At 36.0% G+C, this 17,744-nt stretch overlaps 2 protein-coding genes across 2 annotated transcripts; one reads left to right on the top strand and one right to left on the bottom strand.

Moving 5' to 3' along the window:
• Positions 1–445: 445 nt before the first annotated feature.
• On the bottom strand, positions 446–5,357 carry LOC120771374 (DNA replication factor Cdt1). Its single transcript, XM_040099335.1, has 3 exons — positions 4,468–5,357; positions 3,507–4,195; positions 446–2,530 (listed from the first exon to the last, which is right to left on the bottom strand). Exons 1-3 carry the CDS (start codon positions 4,546–4,548, stop codon positions 1,036–1,038), a joined length of 2,265 nt encoding a protein of 754 aa, XP_039955269.1. The 5' UTR covers positions 4,549–5,357; the 3' UTR covers positions 446–1,035.
• A 468-nt stretch (positions 5,358–5,825) lies between these two features.
• Positions 5,826–13,597, top strand: LOC120772990 (SRSF protein kinase 3). The gene is made up of 4 exons (XM_040101903.1): positions 5,826–5,932; positions 6,489–7,432; positions 9,276–10,328; positions 10,403–13,597. Exons 2-4 carry the CDS (start codon positions 6,760–6,762, stop codon positions 11,329–11,331), a joined length of 2,655 nt encoding a protein of 884 aa, XP_039957837.1. The 5' UTR covers positions 5,826–5,932; positions 6,489–6,759; the 3' UTR covers positions 11,332–13,597.
• Positions 13,598–17,744: the final 4,147 nt, after the last annotated feature.

Raw genomic sequence — 17,744 nt, 5'->3', positions numbered from 1 at the left:
GTTTTGCTCAAGATAACGAAATACTATCTGAAGAAATTTCTCAGAGCGAACTATTATAGCTGCCGTACAAATCATGATCGATCAAAATCTAGTTCTTGTAGGGATAACTTTTGCATCTGAGCAGATATCACGAAATTTGGCATTTGTTATTGCCCAAGGCAGCGATACAATCTTTGAAAAAATTGTTCACATCGGATAGAGTACACAGCTGCCATGTGAAGGGGATTACAGCTTCGCTGCAGCCGTAGTTAAACTTTATTATATTTTTAGTCCTATAGAGATCAAAACCTTTGGATAAGCCAATGAATTTCTTATCCCTAAAAAGAGTACGAGTTCACCAGTTGTTGGATTAAATAATTCATCAATCCAACTACATTCAGTTTTTCATAACAGCGAATCGAATTAATACTGGGCCAACCGGGTAGCATTCTCTAAAACTACTTGGTAAATATTTTAATGATTAGTCTTTATTTGGAATCACTTACATAATGATTTTTTAATTATAACAAATGGAGACATCGATGTTAGTTTTACAAAGAAAAGTAAGGTGATGTAATGAATATATAACGGTTACATGAGTATCACTTGGGAAATGAAAATGCTTACAATTAACTATTCGGTGACTACATATTGTTTCCACAAATGTTGACATCACTTTGTTTCCATGCAATATGAGAATATGCAATCTTTTATGAATATTGGAGAACTTATTACATGAAAGTAAAATATTATGTGGCATTTAGCCTATAAAATATAACTAACTCTTTTGTTTTCAGATTTAAATCTAAAGATACAAATATATTGTTTTAATGAGGCGATACTAAGGGACAAAATTAGGATGGAAATTTTAAATAATTCTTAGGACAATTAACTTTGAGGAATTATAAATTGACAACAAAAACTTTTCAGTAATTTGCATAATTTTATGTTATATATAAAACTCATAATATTAAATAAATTACCAGTACATAACTTTGTGTCTGCTTAATAATATAACAAAATTTTATTATATAAAAAATATATTTTCATTTTGAATTATTTGCTCTTTTCATTTGCTACTTCTTCCAGTTTGGCAATAACTTTTTTCAATTCCATTTCCCGTGCTATTTTAAGGTACATTGTCTTACGTACCTCGTGAAAGGACACCCATGCAGACACCTCTTTGGCCATAAGCTTTAAATGAGCCTCCAATTCTTGTGCCGTCAAACACGCACGATAACTATTTTGAATCTTTTTTATGACGATTTCCAGCATGAGCACACCCTTGCGCTCGGTAATAAAAACGTTACGCAGATGACGGGCCAATTCTGGAAGGCGTGAGTACATAGTGGCTTCCTGATCTTGTGAGGGTCGCCTTGTCATAGCATCTAGTGCTTTGGCCGCTTGCTTGGCGCGTATTTTCTCTAGCAACGATTTAGGCACACCTTTCAATAAATTAGAAGTGACATCATTTCCAGTGACAACTGGGTTTTGGTAAGCCTCAGCGGGTGCAGGAGTTGTTTTAATTGCAGAAGTTTCAGTTGTCACTGTAGCCAGAGCTGCGGATTTGATAGTTGTCGCCAAACGATCTTTACTTTCATGTGTGGTGCCTTTTGTGTCAGTCGTAGAGGTGACTTTAGAGGCATTATTTGCATTCTCTTCTGCCACTCGTGTTGCTTCCATCTTAGCTTCGTAACGTTCTAGTGCTCGCTCCATTGGTGTTGCACAATTGAAAAGATTACGTGCTGTAGACAATATATCGCGCGCCGACGAATACTTCTCCACATTCGGTGGCTGCGGCAAATGAGCGCATTCAATTTCTGGACAGTTTTCTAGTTCAAAATCCGGATGCCAACGCGTCACTTTTGACTTAGGTATGCGGATCGGCGGATCAAGTGTGTGCAAGAACTTTTCGTGCTCATTTAAAACGCGTTGTAACATAGTATTTGTAAAACGCTGCAAACGGTCAGTCATAACTTGCGGATTCATTACGCATGTTTGAGCCACATTCAAAATATTATCGGCAGCATCATTTTCCTCTAAAATATGACTCTTTACTTTTTCCGACGAGTTGCCGTCGACATTTGGACAAATAACTAATTGGAAATAGTCCGCCTTTGATACGGAACCATAATTGCGCATTTTCATTTGTGAAAAAATAAACGCCTCGGGATACACATGCTTAATTTGTGCCAAATGGGTTTCTGTGAAATTCTTACGCAGCATCCTTTGCACGGCCGGTTTCAATTTTTTAAACGTAATGCATTCCTTGCGATTGTGGAACATAGCGCACACGGAGTCCACTCCCTTGAATACTTCAATAAGATTACGATATTTAAATGGCAAAGGCAACTGGCCAGCTTTGCTTGACTCGGCAAGGCTCATAAAGCGCTGGTAAGCAGGTGGCACCACAACTTTTGCCGGCGAACCCTGCTTTGCGGGGCTAAAGAGGATGCGTTTCGACACATCTGTATGACGTGGTGACATAAGCTCATTTTTATCTGGTGTTGGTGGTGGTATTTTGGTGGGGGTCTTGAATGTTTTTGCCGGACTGCAATAAAAACAAAAGTATAACTTGCAGGAGAATTTCAAGTGAAAAAATAAATAAATAAATAAAATATAATCCGTAAAATATCCTCCATTCATAAATAATATATGAGATAAATTATAAAACTGAAGAAACTCATAGGTGACATAACACAACGGCAAAAAGATTGATTCAAAGATTAAAAATTGAAGTAAAAGACATAAGATTAATGCACCTATCTATCCAAGAACATTTTAATTTTTCATCATACAGAAATGCTACTATACACAGAAGTATTTACAGCCGTTTTTACATATATTTACATGCCTTTTTTATTACATCGGGTCTGCTGTACTGTACCAGATAAATTGTATTTATGGATGTTCATTCTTAGCTACCTGACTTCACTTTTGAAGAAATTGTAAACCACGACAGCAACCGGCCGTTACAAAAACAACCCTCGATACAAGGATAAAACAATGTGAAAAACCAACAAAAAAAATTGAGCATTGGAATGTGAAAGAGATACATAAGTTAAGTCAAAGTCATGTAAGAGGAAATAAAAAGATTCTTGATATAATTTGGGTATACATTTATGTATATGCTAGCATGTAATAGCCAGGCAGTATTGCAAGAATGTAAACAAGAGTATTTCTGCTTTTATTTGCTTCCAACTGCAACGCTAAGCAAAAGAAGCATGCAAGCTACTAGGAAGAGAACAAAAAATTTAAATGTTTGACAATGACGTAGAGTAACGCCGTGAATTACATAGCTAACTGAATGACCATCAGACCGTTGGTAAATGCAGTGACAGCAGTTTAACACTCGACAGTCTTTTATACCAGTGAGAGCAGTTAAATAAAAAATAACTTATATGACCTCAATACTTTATCGGGTTATCGTTGTAGGCCACATAAAGTATGTAAAATTGGGGAACTCGATTCAATGAAGTTATATAATATAAAAAATAGGTTGGATTGGTCAGTGTTCTTAAACTTACCTAGTCAATACTTCCAATTCAATCGTATCGAATTCCTTAAGCTGAACAAGGGTTGTTGTTTTCTTTAATGGCGAGACGCTTTGACCGTCACGTATACGACGATTACGGTCTTCTTGTGCTTTACGCGTCTTTTCAAGATCTTGAATGCGTGATAGAGAAGCTTTTAATTCCTGCAATTTAGCACTGCGCGATAATTTCGTTTTTACTTCATCGAAATTTAATTCCTTCCGTACGAGACCCTTCAAGTCATCGTGCTTTAGAGGTGTAACACCAGAGCCTTTTATAATTTGTTTTGTTGGAGTTTTGAGTCCTCGTAGTACATTTGTTGCATTGTCCTTAGATGCAAAGGCATTTGCTATCTTTATGGCTGTATTAGCGCTTGGTGTTTCTTCATTCTTCTTTTGCATTTCAATAATTGGTGTTGCTTTTTTCCTTGGGGACATTGGTCCCTTTTTGATAAATTGTACTAGTTTTTGTTGTTGTAATGGAGTCTGTTCCAATTTATTTGGCTTTTTAAGCGGCACTTCGGCTGTGGGTTGAATACCAGTACGCTTAATCGTACGTCCGGATCGAGTCCGTATACCCATTGCAGCTGCTTTGATAGCGGTGATATCGTCATCATCATTTTGGATTCCTGCTACACTGGGAGTAGGAGACGGGACGGCCGATGCATTGTCATCTGTTAGTCGCTATAAATGTAAAATTTGTTAAACGTTTCCATCGTCATCAAAGAGCATATTTGGCTTTAAGAGCATGTTCAAATTACATCACACACACATAAACACGCACCCACGTATGTACAAACATACGCGTAATAAGAGAGTGTACAAATGTAGGGGTGAAATGCCTTTACATACAAAATGTTCGTCTGACGATTCACTGAAGTACGCCAAAGGATATTGTCACTTTCCCAGTTAAACACATGCACAAAAACAAATATTAGTCCATTACTACTACTTACCCGACTTTTAATGGTAGCCACTTCATCCGTTGCAACTCGCTTACGCGTATTAAAAAATGAAGCAATTGATGGCTGTGACATTATGTATTTAATATATTTGTTTTATTTTATATTTAATATTCCTTTAATTATAATTTCACAAAAATGCACGTCTTCTTATCAATGGTCTTTAACACGTTAACACCATACACGTCTTTACTTTATCCCGCTCAAATTCCGACTGACACGAATTTTCCCTCCAAAAGTATTCACAGAATGAATCGAACACCACTCTTTACCAATGTGCACACAAGTTGTAAGCGTGTGTGTGTGAGTACTGCATGTTACTCGTAGTCATTCAACTGAGCATACGATGTACTTATTAAATTTAAGTTATTATCCTATTACTTATTCAATAACTTTACTACCCATCATTATTAGATATGTGCGTCCATTTAGAAAACTTCATTATTTTCTGCTATAATGAACCTCAATAAACTGCTATACTAGTAGTAGTATTTGGCGCGCAATTTCTTCCCCTTCGCGCGCTTTTGTTTTGGGAAATTTTTTACCAGATTCATTTGGTGGTACACTATTCTCGGTTACATGCTGTTTCACTCTATCGTAATCTATTCGCGCGAAATGTCAATTTGATATCAGCTGTTTTATGAATTTATGTTGGACTCTCTCATTCCTTTGTTCGGCTGTCTATTCAATAATGTTTGCAAAAAAATAAATAAAAAACGATCCTACAAAATATTGCGCATCAGCCACCAATTAAAACATAAATATAATTTTATTGCCTCCATATAATCTTGGATAATTAAACGTAATTTTCATCGCACAACTTCTAAAAGTAAACTTAGTAGAAGAGAAAAACGGCGTTCTTTGCTTTGTATAGAGTACTTGATCAAACTTGGACTTTATCGCCAAATACTAAAGCACAGAGTTGCTTTTATTATATTCCCCACTATGCCATGGTTACCAGAACATTTGCTTATTCTCCAGTTCTTATATTCAAAGTTAATTGTATCCTTACGGTCGGATACAATGTAAAAAGCTTAAAATATTTTCAAAAATATCGAAGTGTCAGTGGTCCAAACACAAACAGAAGTCATATTCATAATTATGACAAAATTTTTAACATACTTATGAGCATATATATTCTTGTACTTGCTTTATCTTCCACTATAGCGCTGGTATATTTGAATATATAATATTTATCACATTTATATTCCGTTTTTCTTTATATCAACTAGAAGATGCTACAAACAAATTATTTTTTTAACACTTAGTGAATAACGCTTATTGCTTCCGAAATTTTTTGTTTATGAAATTGCAACTCTGATGGTAAAGCAGCGATTCCAACCACATGTTTAAATGAACTTGGGTGAGAAGAAGAGAACATTCTCTGTAATAAGTGAAAATAGTTCTAGATGGAGCAAAGTTTTGATTGGTTTTTCTTTCATCGCATTTCCTAAGAAATGTAAGTGTAGTCATTAGAAAGATCAGAATATTTCACAATTGTTACAGGTGGAAGCTTCCTCATGATAGTAACAGTTGTATTGAAAAAATATGCGAAACATTGCAAAAGCACGGACGAATGTAGTTGGCAATGCAAGTTCTTTGACATACTTGTCGCTTGACGACATTCGCAAACGTATGGCTATCGAATTTGCGAAAACGAAATAGACTATGTTGTAGTTGAAATTTTGGGTAGTTTGACTTTGGGTTAGAGAAAGATAGAATGAATGATCTAATTGGAAGTTCTATATAAAATTTTGTTCGGTTGCGTTTTTTGTTTAATTTCTTTTTCTACCACGAAAAAAACTTGAGCGGAGAAAATCTTTTCAAGTTTAGTAAAAATTTTGATAGTTTAATTTTCAAGCTAGGAAATTTGTGAAAAATTGTCACAGTGAAAAATCTTTGAATGAATTTTCGAGTAGGCGGTGGACGTACTTCTAAAAGAAGAGACGAAACCTAGCCAAATTTATAACGAAGAAAAAATCTTACCAACTTTTCTTTTTCAACAATTTCTATAGTGCGACCAAGGAAGTGGTGTGGCTGAAATAAAGAAAGAAAAATACAATACGAAGACAAAAATTCAATATTTCAATAGAAGAAGACGTTTTCTCAAAACATTAAAACTATTCGAGAAAAAGAACTATTATCCATTTAGCATATTTGTAGCAGCTGGAGCGATATTGACCAAAAACAGTTTGCTATCATTCTGCAGCATCTCAAATAAGGGTAACAAAAACAACAGCTGTCTTAACGATAAAAGTAGCGGCTGCTAGCTTAAAGACCATTGAAATGAACACAAAGGCTGACGTCAACAGGCGAGTTCTGGCTATACAAGCCAAGAAGAAACGGCATAAGCCCAACAAGAAGCGTGGTAAACAGAATGGCGTGGCTGGTGGTTCCGGTAGTGGTGTTGGTCAGACACCGGGAAATTCTAATAATAGCAACGCAAGTGGTGCTCCACCAACATCTCCTATTTCGCCTGAAGGTGAAATCACTGCGAAAATGTCTAAATCATTTAGTGGAGCCCCATCCACAAGTGGCACAGGTTCATTAGCTACTAATACGCCAGCTACAGGGTCTACCAATAACTTAGACGATAGTGCACACCTGAGAAGTTCGGTGAATAACGTCAGTGGTGGCGGTGGCGGTGGCGCTAGTGGAGGAGGTAAAAAGTACTCTTCTAACTATCAGCAGCAGTTGTTGCCGCAGCAGCAACAACAGCAACAGCAAAAATGTATGAACAATTTCCATGTGCAGCAACAGTTTCAGAATATACAACAGCATCAATATGACGATCCTCAGAATCAACAACAGCAACAGCAACAATACCAATACCCGCCACGCAGTTCATCGAACGATTCGGAAGATTCCGAATTGAATAGTGAAAATGAGGAGCAAGAATTGAAGGAAGACTACTGCAAAGGGGGCTATCATCCTGTGAATATTGGCGACTTGTTTCAAGGTAAATGTTAGAAATAATAAGATGAAACAAAAGAGAATTGTTGCTAAATACACGGCAGGTTTTGTTATCAGTGTTATGTAGCAACAAATACTGCATACCTATGTATGATTGTAAATATGTACATATGTATATTTGTTTTTCTTTAAGTTTAGTGAGCCAAGAAATATGTATTTAGGATTTCGTTTATTGTGCATGCATATGTACATATGTATGTGTGTATGTATGCATGCCTTTTTCAGATACTCATTCCTGGCATGTGCACGTTTTTTTAGTTAGTACTCAAAAACAATTGGTTTGGTTTTATCCTAACTTATTATCATTGTTTTTGTGATTAGGCCGAGAAGCAACAAGGAAGTGCAAAAACATCAATAAAATGTGTTCATGGTTATTTTTTCCTCGCTGTATACTTTTGCATAAAAAGTACATTTTTATGTTGTAACCACACCCGCATACTTTATATATGTATATTGTTATTATTTTGCATCTTCTTTTCATTTTAATATTACATATGTACGTACATATATACATATCTGTATATCTACATACATATATTGCAATTAGTTTTTACTTGGAACGCATTTCGTAGTCGACTTAATCAGTTGGCAATCCTTGATCAGGTAAAAATGCGTTTAGTTGCGGTTACATCGACCGACTGTCGTAAAAACGGCTGTTTTGTGAGTTAGCCATTTTTTAATAGATATCGCTTCCAAGCCTATTATCTCATGACTAAACACCGAAAAGACTTAAAAACTCTATAACGGTTTTGTGTGATATTAAATAGTTAGGCAGTGTTTGCAAATACACAAAGTTTAAGTTTATAATAGCGCTATTAAAAATATTTTATATAAAAAGAAAACATTAAATGCTACTAGAAGTCAAAGAAATTTAATATTGATTTTCCACTACAGCACAATAGTCAATCGAGTAGTGTGACAGTTCAGACAAAAATTCGAAATTTGCAATTTGTCGAGTTAATTAAATTTGTGCAATTTCTCAAAAATACAACTATAGTTTATTGTGTCGTCTGTCCAGTGTAGTATATTGGTCAGTCGTTGGTGGCAAGCCAACGAAACCGCACCATTAAGGCCACTTGAAAGAGAGCGGGAGGACTGAAGTGGATGGTGATGAGCCCATTGTACTAATATATTCACAAAGTGACATTGAAATGAGCTGCCACAAATCAGCCCCGTCTCATTGGATATATGTATAAGTATATTCTTTAATATAATTGTACTTGTTCGCACAACCACAACTGCAACATGGTGTAAAAAAAAATCAAGTAGAGTGACATATAGTATACAATTAAAATGGACAAATAAAATAAGCTGGAACCGGGTATGGCATGAATATATTTAACGGTGCCGCAGTAGTATTGCTTACTGTCTAGAATCTTTTGAAAGAATGTAAAGCCGATTACAACGGAATGAATTTACTGCCGGATTGCACTGGTTTCTATGATCTTGTCTATTTACTAGGTGCATTCAAGTGTTTTTCGTTGTTTTTTGTTTTTAGCTTTGTGAATCATATAATGATAGTATGGGTGCATCTGTTTTGGCGTCATAAAACAAAGCTGGTTATTTTCTATAAACAAATCAATACTTACATATGTGTGTACATTATTATTTGCTATTTTGCCGTGATTTTTATACCGTTAAATATTGTTTGTTGCTTTAGAACAATCAAATAAGAAATATAAAAGCGCGGAATGAAAATGCTTTTTGTTGCTCCGAAACTAATGTTGAGGGTTTGTCCTTGGGTCATATAATAATATAATTTTTAAATAAGAGAAAAATAAAAAATAAATTAAATGTTGACATTGTTTACTTATTCTATATTTTTATAGGACGTTATCATGTTGTTCGTAAATTAGGATGGGGCCATTTCTCCACCGTATGGCTGTGCTGGGATTTGCAGGAGAAACGTTACGTGGCCATAAAAATTGTAAAATCAGCTCATCATTTTGCCGAGACGGCGAAAGACGAAATTAAGATACTCAAATCGGTGCGCGATTCGGAACCAAGCAATCCGCGTCGCCAGAAGACTGTGCAGCTGCTAGATGACTTCAAGATCACTGGCGTAAATGGCACACACATTTGCATGGTGTTCGAGGTGCTTGGCGACAATTTGCTAAAACTTATACGTAAATCCAATTACCGCGGCATACCCATTGAAAATGTTAAGTCGATCACACGCCAAGTTTTGGAGGGTCTGGACTACTTGCACTCCTGTTGCAAGATTATTCACACCGACATTAAGCCGGAGAATGTGCTGCTTTGTGTCGATGAACAGTATGTGCGTTCGTTGGCTAACGAAGCTACCGAACTGTATGTCATGAATTATAAAATGTTCCCATCGTTTGTTAGTCGGGCTCCCAAAGAATATCGCGAACCGCAAATTACCGGCAAGATGAGTAAAAACAAGAAAAAGAAACTAAAGAAAAAGGCAAAAAAACGTTTGGAGTTGTTTAAAAAGCAATGGGATTACCTGGAACAGAGTGGCGGTGGCGTACCGGAGGGCGGGGAAGCGCCAGTAGCGGCTGATGATGGAACCTTGTTGCTCAATGATGGCTTTGGCGATGGCAACAATGAGCAGCGTGCGCGCTTGAAAGGCGGTAAATTGGTTAATGGCGATGTCACTGACCCAGACGACGGTCATGATGATGATGAAGATGGCGATGACGAAGATGCAGAACATGTCATTGCAGAAGACAATGACGCAGATGGCGATGCAGATGACGACGATGAAGAGGAACAGCTGCTAGGCCGCGTCAGCAACAACTCAAATACGAATTCGCCACGAAAACAGCATAAGCAGACGGCTGTTCACAATGCAACCGAACAAGTCATCACAAACAGCATTCCTGGCGAGAAGAAGAAAAAAAAGAAGAAAAATAAGAGTGAGTACTACACTTAATTTATATATATTATTCTTTTATTATTAAATGTTTTTTTGTTTTTTTTTTAATTGAAGAAAACTTAGGGCAACAGCAACAACATCAAAAGGAAAAAGAAAACCAACAACAGCAAAATGATAACAAATCATCATCGAGCAGTGATAGCCACACCATTAAAGACGAGTTGAATGACTCAGGTAGCTCTTCGCCGACCCTCAAAGGACAATCAGCAAACAAGAAAAACGCAGCGACTAAAAATGCCTCCGCAAAGGCATCGAAAAAGCAAAACAACAACATAAAGAACAACAACAATACCAACACGTCGAATACGAATCTTACACCTCACATTAAACAAAATGCCAATAATAATGAGAAAATTGTTAATTGCACAGTGACAGCAGCTGCCCCACAGCAATCCAAATCCGAGCCGGTAATATATGCGCCTGCATTAGCTTCACCTCCGGCTGTAAAGCCAATCCCTCGCAAGGATCCCGCTCTGGAACCGTGCAAGTTCGATGTTAAAATCGCCGATCTAGGCAATGCCTGTTGGGTTGACAAACACTTTACTGAGGACATACAGACTCGTCAGTATCGCTCGTTAGAAGTAATACTGGGTGCAGGCTATGATACATCAGCGGATATTTGGAGTACCGCATGTATGGCTTTTGAGTTGGCCACTGGCGACTACCTATTCGAGCCCCATTCGGGCGAGAATTACTCACGCGATGAGGATCACATTGCACATATTATCGAATTATTGGGTCCGATACCCCATAATATAATCTTACGCGGGGCGTATGCATCGCAAGCATTCAACCGTAAAGGTGAGCTGCGCAACATCACCGGCTTGAAGCCATGGGGTTTGGTGGACGTACTATCGGAAAAGTACGAATGGCCACGCGACGATGCAGAGGCCTTTGCTGATTTTCTCATACCAATGTTGGTATTTGATCGGACGAAGCGTGCAACGGCTGCGGATTGCCTGAAGCATCCGTGGCTGAGATAAAATACAATGATTTGCTGTTGCGCGCATGCGCCAGCACCAAGCGTAACACCACCACCACCAGAGCCGGCATTGCCCTCGCCGCTAGCGCCATCTGCAACACTAATTTCACTGTCCCTGTCGCCGTCACCATCACCGTCAAATGTGATGCATTCCACGCACCTAACTTCCCGCAATGCCGGAAGTGGCATGTTGGCGGTAGCGGCCATGGCCGAACTGGATGTGGTACAGTGCACATCGCTACGCAAACCATTGGCGGCCACAAAAACCACTTCGCTGCCATTGCCATTACTGTCGCATAAGCGCACCACGCGTTCGGTGTCGGGTGGTGCAGTGACACCCTCGTCGTCGGCGGCTGCTTCGGCAGTTGGCCAAACACTGTGCTGGCGCAACACGCTCCGGCGCATGTTTCAGCGCAAGTGACGTTGGCTGCAGCGTGCGCGACGGCGACGCCAACGTGAGCGCGCACTTTGGCATTGCCGTTGGCGTGGGCGTGGCAAGCGGCGTCGTGTGGTGGTGTTGGCGTTGGCGCACGCGCGCCATTATTGATAGACGTTTAGATTTGGATTGAATATTTATTAAAACAAAAAAAAAAACACTAATAACAATAATAATAATTTAAAATATTAAAAATAATATGAAAGAGGCGTAAATTAGCAAACGATGCACATTATATGGAGTAATAAGGACGTTTCGTAGGCGGTGTTGACGCAGTAGCCGATGCAGCATAACGGGCACAATAGCAGAAAGAAATTAATCACAGCAGCATAACAACAACAAATTACATAGAAGAAAATAAATCAAAAAGCATGTCCTCTGGTAGTTTTTATTTTTATTTATCATTATAATGTTTTTATTACTGTGCAATTCGCTTCTATATATACATAATTATTTTACTTATGAAACGGAAACCAGAAACAGAAGTAAACACTTTGTATCTTATTTAATTTAAGACGATTTGCTATTATTTTGCAAATTATTAATATTTTCTTAGAAGAGTGGTTGGCTAGAGCATAGACCATTGGACAAATGGAGATTCACAGGCAATTTCGGACAAAAATTAAACAAGATATCCATTATATAAAAAACGCTTTGACGCAGAGAAATACGGTGTCGATAAATACTTGATATGCTTATAAATCGTTATACAAATCAAAGAAAAATTATTTTTGACGTACATTTTTTTATTTAATCTTTGTTTTTATTGAAATTTTGTGCTGTTATTCTTTATCCAAGCGCTCTTATTTTCATTGTTGTTCACGTTTTTGTGAGAAAAGCATTCCCTTTGGCTTCAAAAATTGCAATTGACTTTTTAATAAGATTCATTAGGAGCTGAAAATTTTTAAACAATAAATTTCTATATTATAAAATATGCAAAATTGTTATCGCTATTATCAATTGGAAACTTGTTTAAAAAACGGAGAGCAATTTAATAACGAAAGATACGAGCATTTACGAGGACGAGGTGGATTCTTTAAACTCATGTGTGCTAAAAAAGTACTAGAGAATGATTAAATTATTAACATGAAAGTTTGAAAAAAAGCAAATTACAATTCGTTGGTTTTCAGGCACAATGTTTTCATTTGCAAGTAATACATTTAAAATATAATGTACTAAGAAATAAATACAATTTGTAAAATGAATAGAAATTGTGTCAAATTATGGCAAACAAGTTTTTAGTTAACATTCTACAAAAACTTACAAAAATGTAAAAGTTGCAGTGAGTTTTGAAAATGTATTACTGTTTATTTCGAAGTATGACATTTGTTTTGGTAATCGTTATAATTCTCCAAATCGTGATACTAAATAAAAAAAATCATAAGATAATTTGAAGACAAAATATACAAGAATTTTGGTTTGAAATGTATTAACAATTCCAGTAAATGAGAAAACGAAAATCGTGTAACTTGTTATTAACAATAATTCCACAAGATACGACGCATGAAAATTATGTAGTGCAAAAACACCGAACATTTATTTTTTTTGAACAGAATCGATCCACTCTAACTGAATTTCTTACAATTGACTAAGAAATTTAAGAATAACAAAATTCTTTCGCTTTACTTTTTTTTTAATTTTATTTTGTGTAACCCGAACAAAATCTTAATGAGTGAACATGTACGAAGATGAGCGTCGTTCAATATTCATGTGCATATTCTGAACAAAAACAACAGGAACCGGAAAACTGTTAACTGTTAATCGTAAGCTTTATGTGAATTACTTTATTTAAAATTTACTGTAATATTAAATGCAGAATGAGTTATACATATATGTATGTATTTTAATTTGGTAACAATAATATCAGTAATCAGAAACAATTTTGAATTCATTGGATTTAGAAGTTCAAACTGCCCGATTGCAAAAAATATCTTGTAGATAAGTTTCTGTTTGCGCTTCCAGTTCCAAACCATTCGAAGAAATTACATGAACTAAAACTAAGCGAAACGCCTCAAACCTTAGCGCAGTATTCATAAAATGGCAAGTGCTGTGCGCACTCATGCGGGCGTATACAAGATTGTTGAAAATGAGAGGTAAAACAGGGCGACTTTGAGATTAGAATGTAAAAAATGTTAACGGTATTTTAAATAAGAAAATACTGGCAAATATATTCGCAAAAAATAAATACATGCAATCATAAGGCAAAATGGTCCGGAAATTCATCCATAAATATATGTACATCAATGCAAAATAAAAAAGTAAACAATCATACATATATACATATGTAATTATGAAATGTCGTAGTGTTATTTAGTGTTAGTGTTGAATTATAAACGAAAAGATGTCCAATTGGCAAGCGTGGAAAGCGTTGCCGGCGGGCTGCTGAACAAATGAAAATCATTAAATCTGTGTGTAGTTGTTAAAAACAGTTTGAAAACAGTTGTGCGATGAATAAATATATATATATTTATATATATATATATAAAGGTATACATACATATGTATCACGACATCAATTCAAATCCATATAGTTTGTAAAACGGCGCGGACCCTAATGTTAAACATTAGTAAGAAGAATAAATATAAATAAGAATACATCTATACAAGTAGTTAATTATGTGACAATTGATAATGATTACGAAGTCAGGTGCTGCTAATTATTTCCAAGTGAATGCCAACAATATTCGCTTCGAATCCGAGCTAAGCCCCCCTTTTGTACTTGAATTCTACTTCCTTTGCCAAAACAAGTGGAGACGTGCTCAACTTTCAAAGGGAGCAAATGCTGAGATGCTTCGATGTGGAAAAATTAAACAAAATCGCAGCACATGAAGCCGAGAAGCCATATGCATTTAGGATTTGCTCTCTAAATAGGCGCTCAAAAACGTATGTCTGTAGAGAAATTGCATAAAAAGAGATACCGAACAATAACAACATAACAACTTAAATTTCAGACCTTCACCTTTTTCATTGTGACAGCTGATTGACTTTTCCTTAGAAAGCTACTCCTGAACTTGCATATAAAGTAGCAAGAAGTAGAATTTCAGAATATTATCTAACTTCCTTCCAGAGTACCGTTCCTTTTACCCTTGCGTAACGTGTCTGAAAAATGTTGCTAGCGATTCTTCGGCGTAGTTTGAAACCGTTAGATTGGTACATATAGTACATATGTTTACTCACAAAGCAAACATGAATAAAATAAAAATTTAAATTGTTTTGATGCGTGAAAACAAAAAAAAGAATATATACATATAATATGTAGATTCTTAGTAGAATTGGATAATAATGCCATTTATACTTCTTAATTAACTAAGAAACATAGCGTATTGAGCTTATTGAGGAAATCTAACGAAGTATCAAAAACAATCATTCACGGTTTTAAAAGGATAAGGGCCACAAAGAGTCTTTAAACAAAATCAAAACACTTATAATAACGAATAAAACATAATAGCAGAAGCCAAAAGTAAACCTATGCATAAATATGCATAAAAATACCGGAATTCAAATTCCGACCTCGGTAAACAAAATTGAACAAAATATGTATATTTTTTTTTGCAGAAATTAAGTTTGAGTTCGAAAAATACTTTTAGAAACCAAATATTCCGATAAGGACCCAAATATTGCATACACCATTAATAAGCTGGTGCACTTGGCTCCTTCTATACGTATTTTTCCCCAGGACCTAGTTTCAAAATAAACTAAAAGTATAGTCACCCTTGAATACTATACTCATGTGGCGATACCCAAACATATCTGTATATATTATATACGATACATGTGAGCTCTCTACTAAGCGTGGTGAACTAGGCCACAGGACAATTTGTTTTCTTTTACTGACTGTTTGAGGTTATGTTTGGAGAATTACTGCTTTTTCAGAACTACCACAACCTACATGAAGCCTAATCGGAATATTACTTTTCCCCAAGACAATGCACCGATGCGACTAAGACCTCTATGTGGACCAATTTTTGTATATCTTTTATCAGAAGCATTGCAAATGCAAGCCAATATTACCCATAATTTTTAGCGAGAAGATAAAATATATTGGTTTGTTTGACCAAAGCGACTTTTCGTTCTCATAACGGTTAAAAATAAACGATGATAATTATGTATAATCGTATGTAAGCATTGTATTTGTATGTATTAGCCAAGTGGCCTTACGAATTTGATTTGAATACACCAACACAACTGCACAGCCACTTTAATACAAGAATAATAAGAAAATCAGCAATCGAAAAGAAAATATACTCGAATCTTTTGACTTTGTTATTGTATTTAACTGCGTATCTGCGAGCGACGCAGCGAATTCATCTTGAAACCTAACGGATAATCGCAACAAATGCTTTAAGTGGTATTAGAAGATGTTACTTTACAATCGCATAGAGTATCTAAACTGCGGTTCCCCAATTAAGTATTTACATACATACATACATACATATTTATGTATAGTAACTTAGGTGTTAAGCTGGTTTAATATATCAAATGTAATAACGGTCCAACATTACAAAACAAAAGAAAAACATTTAAAATAGCAAGTGAAGGTATAACGGGAAATGTAGCAACCTTCCAAGCATTTAATTAGAAAATGACAACACTTTATCCAAGTAAGCATCGTAAGAAAGTAAACAGAATGAAGTAAGTAGATAAATAATAATTGAATAAATTAGATAACTCTAGGAAAACCATGCTTATAAAATATAAAAATAAAAAATATAAATATGAAAGTAAAAATCAGGAAATAAGCGCAGCGCTTATGGCTGAAAATAATAACAGTGGCATTTTAGCTAATTTATTTGCCTATAAAATGTAAGATAACAGACGATAAAGCAACAATACCTACACAAATGTAACCCCTAAGAGGGAGAGAATATAAATTATTAAGCCATGTGACCGCATACCTACATGCATACAAACATACATATAAATGTATATGTAAATCTATGAAATTGCAGATGAAAATAAAAAACTCCAATCGGCTGAGTAGTGTTAAAGATATCGAAATTGGGAACACACACATACATACAAGCACACAAATAATAACGAATGGATTCGGTCAAATATCACATAGCAACAAGTTAAAGGTAAAAAAGTAAATGCACCATTAAACAATGTTAAGAATCGGGAGAGTTTGAGAAAATTGTCACAGTGTCATAGTTGAGAGCATTCAGATTATAAACAACACTAACCCAATAAAGTAAATAATTAAACTTAAAATATTTGTATCTGATTCTTAGTCAGCAGGGGGATAGCTGGCTGTGTAAGGAGCTAAAACAAATGTCCGGTTCATGATTCTGGCCATTGTGTATTATAATAGGCTGATATTAGGTCATATGGCTCAAAATAGCACCAGGTGAGTACTCCGTGCACTCTCTGTGAGTCTATGAAGATTCCGTGGTAGCCAAAAATGTCTTTTAATTTGCTGAACTATGTCAATATCGTCGTATATCTCATACAGCTCAATGCAAAGGGCCATAAATCTACCGCAGAACTTTTCTCAAGCAAGCCGAAAATGCAGCGTTTGTTACCAGGCCTTTTTGGAGGGCCGGCAAAAGGTCGCTGATGAATGAGCAAATCCAAAGTGAAAACGATGCTCATTGTCTTTTTTGACATCAAAGGCATCGTCCACCTTGAATTTGTTCCTCCTGGACAAACCATCAACGCCAAGTTTTACGAGGAAGTCCTCAAGAGACTCAAACGAAGGGCCCATCGGGTTCGACAAAACATCGCAGCCGATTGGAAGTAGCACCACGACAACGGCTCTCAAGGCTATTCCGGAGAACGCCTTCCGTGACGCCTTCAATGCTTGGAAATTTATTTGGAATGAAATCCAGCAATTTTCAACCGATAGTGTTGAAATAGCAAATGCAACTAATAAATTGTACTTTTTCAAGTAATAACAAATAACATTTGAGTTGAACGAAAGCTTGGTATTTACACACGATAAATATATACATACATATATTATATATTATTGCATCAAT

This window comes from Bactrocera tryoni, chromosome 3, assembly GCF_016617805.1.
Source record: "Bactrocera tryoni isolate S06 chromosome 3, CSIRO_BtryS06_freeze2, whole genome shotgun sequence".
Classification (NCBI taxonomy): Eukaryota; Metazoa; Arthropoda; class Insecta; order Diptera; family Tephritidae; genus Bactrocera; species Bactrocera tryoni.
This window is presented reverse-complemented; position numbering and strand designations above follow the sequence as displayed.